This window comes from Lathyrus oleraceus, chromosome 7 (genome assembly GCF_024323335.1).
Source record: "Lathyrus oleraceus cultivar Zhongwan6 chromosome 7, CAAS_Psat_ZW6_1.0, whole genome shotgun sequence".
NCBI lineage: Eukaryota > Viridiplantae > Streptophyta > Magnoliopsida > Fabales > Fabaceae > Lathyrus > Lathyrus oleraceus.
The window spans coordinates 269,326,497-269,330,207 of record NC_066585.1 but is presented as its reverse complement, the minus strand read 5'-3'; the positions used below and the strand labels follow the sequence as shown (position 1 = coordinate 269,330,207).

General features: G+C 41.5%; 1 protein-coding gene across 1 annotated transcript; it reads left to right on the top strand.

Annotated features, from left to right (window-relative positions):
- Positions 1–529: 529 nt before the first annotated feature.
- LOC127103376 (uncharacterized) lies at positions 530–1,861 on the top strand. The gene is made up of 2 exons (XM_051040642.1): positions 530–1,058; positions 1,137–1,861. The coding sequence occupies exons 1-2, from the start codon at positions 530–532 to the stop codon at positions 1,859–1,861; spliced, it is 1,254 nt and encodes a 417-aa protein (XP_050896599.1).
- The last annotated feature ends 1,850 nt before the right edge of the window (positions 1,862–3,711 follow it).

Here is a 3,711-nt window from a genome sequence, read left to right as displayed (position 1 = left end):
TGGAATGCCATTTACTTCCATGGCAGGACTTCAAAATAATACTTCCACATATACTCAACCCCATAATACGGTTGTTTCACCAATTCAAAATTCTGGTTCTGGCATGAACCATGTAGGTCGAAATACCCAATCACAAGGATTATCTACCCTATTACCTACCCTTACAACGAATAACCAGGCAACCTTTAGACAACAAATGGATGCTAGTAACCATGATATGGTAGGAGTTCTTGCCAGAGAAATGAATACCATTTTTTCTCCCCTAATACAGAATGTAAATAGGACTAACAATGATAATGCCCAAACATACCAACAACCGTCAACGCAGATGAGACGCATAGCAGATTTCCTATGCGCCCCTCAGTCCTTTGTTCGACGCAGACCAAACCAAGTTATAATCCAGGAAGAAGAACCAACTATAAATCAGGTTCGACCACCTAGACAAGCGCCTGACGAAAGGGCCATGGGGGCAAGATTAGAATAACATCCAGTTCGACAGGAAGTCCCTGAAGAACAACCTAGGAGAGTAATGATGGTTAATAGAGACCAGGATGCAGACGAAGTAATTCATAGGGTTAGGCAAGAAAACATGATGGAAAATGACTTAACTACTATGATAGAGAGAATCATAGCCCACAATGGTCTGAATACAAGACTTCGACGACCAAATTATACCTCTCCTTTATCAGAATACGTCCTACAAACTGAATTACTAAGGGGTTGTAAAATCCCTAAGTTCACCAAATTCTCAGGGGACACTAGTGAATCCACTATAGAACACATAGCCAGATACATGACTGAGGCAGGGGATTTGGCGAACAGTGAGAACCTAAGAATGAAATATTTCCCCAGTTCTTTAACGAAGAATGCCTTCACATGGTTTACAACTTTGCCACCAAATTCCATAGATACTTGGCCTCATTTGGAGAGATTATTTCATGAACAATTCTACATGGGCCAAACTAAGATAAGTCTTAAGGAATTAGCTAGTATTAAAAGAAAATTCACTGAATCTATAGATGATTATCTGAATAGGTTCCGTTTGTTGAAATCTAGATGTTTTACAGTAGTACCTGAACATGAATTGGTCGAAATGGATGTTGGAGGGTTAGACTATTCCATTAGGAAAAAGTTAGATACCCAGTATCTAAGAGATATGGCCCAATTAGCAGATAGGGTTCGACAGGTCGAACGTTTAAAAGCTGAAAAGACCAGAGTGAATAAGAATTATAAGAAAGAAAGGGTTGCTTATGTTGAAGTCGAAGATGAGGAGTCTGAAATCTCTAATGACCCTTATGGTCTCGAGGAATTCGAAGTATATTTTGCTGAATTAAAAGAAGCACCACCTTATGCTTGTAAATTACTTACACCTCCGAATGGCAGGAACCCTGTCGAAACTGAAAAGAATGATAGATTTCCTAAAAAGACTTACACATTTGATGTTACCAAATGTGATGAAATCTTCGATTTATTAGTAAAAGATGGCCAAATGATAGTGCCTCCTAATACCAAAATTCCTCCGTTAGAACAACGGAAGAAAAGAGGCTTTTGTAAATATCACAATTTTTTAGGCCATAAAACCTCACAATGCTTTCTTTTTAGGGATCTTATTCAGAATGCAATTAAGGATGGTCACCTCAAGTTCGCTGACAGGGGGAGAAACCAGATGAAGGTTGACGCTGACCCCCTCAACATTGCTGACACAAATTATGTTGAACCTGTCGAAATCAACATGATTGACATGATGGAAGTGGAGGTTGTGAAGGAAACAAGAACTGAAGGATATGTGCTAGTTGGAAATCAGGCTACTGATGGCCTAAATAATGATGTTCCCTTTGGAATTTCTGTCGAAGGTGAATAGGTTGTTGATGTCGAACCAAAGGCCACTGAAGGTCTTAATGGGAAGGCAACTGAGGGCCTAAGGAAGAAATTTGAGGAAATTTCAATCACTGATGGCGCCAATCTAGGTGTCAACATGGTGGATCTGAACCACCCCCCCCCCCCCCCCAGAGATGGAGGAATTGGAAAGGTGTCTGAAGATAGAGCAAGAGAGAATGTAGTTTGGCTATCCCAAAGCCAATGAGAGCCTACGTGAATACCTTTGGAGGTGTCACAAAAGAAATTCTGACATGTTGTTGTGCCCAAGGTGTAACATCATGATGTGTCGAAGGGTGGCTGAGGATTATGAAAGATGGAAACGAACTAAGACTGAGAGAAATTGGAGAAAGGAAAGCCAACTACTAAAGGCGTATCCCAATCCTGGAGAAAGCCTTCTTGGTTTTATTGTATGTTGCTACAAGTATGAAACAAAATGCTTGATGTGTCCCAGATGTGGGGCAGTTTACAACAGGGAATTGGCTGAAGCGTTCGAGAGAATTCCATCTAACCAAGGTTGGGATGGACACAGAGGTAACCCGGATATGTACATATTCGACAAGAGGGGAGTTCCTAGGAGGCAAGACAGCCCTTACCCAAGGGTGAAAAGAGTTATGTTTAAGCTTCCGGCAGAAGTCCCTGAGGACAAATGGACTCAGGTGGGGTCGAAGAAGGGAAAGTGGAAAAGTTTTGAGAATAGAGGAAGAACCTCTTGGGCTTATAGAAAACAGTTCCAGGCATCTAAGAGAGAGGCTATCAGACTGGAGAACTACAAAGGAAAGAATCTCATGTCAAGGTCCTAGTGGAGAAGACATCATAGGTTGAGGAAGGCTGAAAGAGAGATGACTTCGAGGGAGATTGGAGAATCCAGCAACAACAATGTCCCCTCAAATGTTACAAATTCGACCAAACCCCCTGTAGGAAGGAAGTTGTTTTCATTTGAAAACAAAAACACAAATCAGAAAGTTCAGGAGGAAAAAATAAGGGAGGAAGAAATGCTCACTGACGACTTTGAGTCCGACAAAGTGTCATCTATTAATATAAATTACAATGTGGTATCAGTTTTGCCATACGAATATAATCAGGAGATGGAGATTGAAGACAATGAGGAAGCAGATGTTGTGGAGATGGCGAAGCATAAACCTGTGTGTTTCTATGTTCTCAACAATGGCGCTGTCGAAGAGCAGAATGCTCTTTTTGAAAGGCCTCACCAAGGGATGCAAAACCATCTCAAGCCCCTACATATTAGAGCTAAAGTTGAACATGTGGGGGTGAACAAAGTTCTGGTGGACGGAGGAGCAGCAGTTAATCTGATGCCTCAGTTCATGTTAAAAAAGATAGGTATGTTCGATACTGATGTTAAACCTCACAATATGGTATTATCGAACTATGAGGGTAAGATAAGGCAGACTCTGGGTGTCATGCAAGTAGATCTGACTGTTGGATCAATCACAAGACCAACAATGTTCATGGTGATACCTGCGAAGGCGAATTACAACTTGCTGCTAGGAAGGGAATGGATCCATGGAATAGGGGAAGTTCCTTCGACCATGCGTCATAGGGTTTCCATATGGAGATAAGATGGTGTAATAGAAAATGTTGAAGCTGACCAAAGTTACTTCATGGCGGAAGTGAACCATGTAGTTAAGAAGAACTTCGACAGGAACTTGGCTCATATAGGACCATGCCATCCAGCTGAAGACATCTACTCCCCAAATAAAAATGCTTTGTATTTCTTGACTCTACATCCCAATGGCTTTTAGTGGGATAGGGAAATTATGGGGGACCTAGAAGAAGGGGAATCATCTGAAGTACGGCCAACAGGCTGGGATGAAG

Bases quoted from the DNA above. Each gene is read 5' to 3' on its own strand.
- LOC127103376 (XM_051040642.1), top strand. From the start codon at position 530: ATGATGGTTAATAGAGACCAGGATGCAGACGAAGTAATTCATAGGGTT. The intron at 1,059-1,136 runs GTTTTACAGTAG...GGAAAAAGTTAG, and splicing joins CCGTTTGTTGAAATCTAGAT to ATACCCAGTATCTAAGAGAT.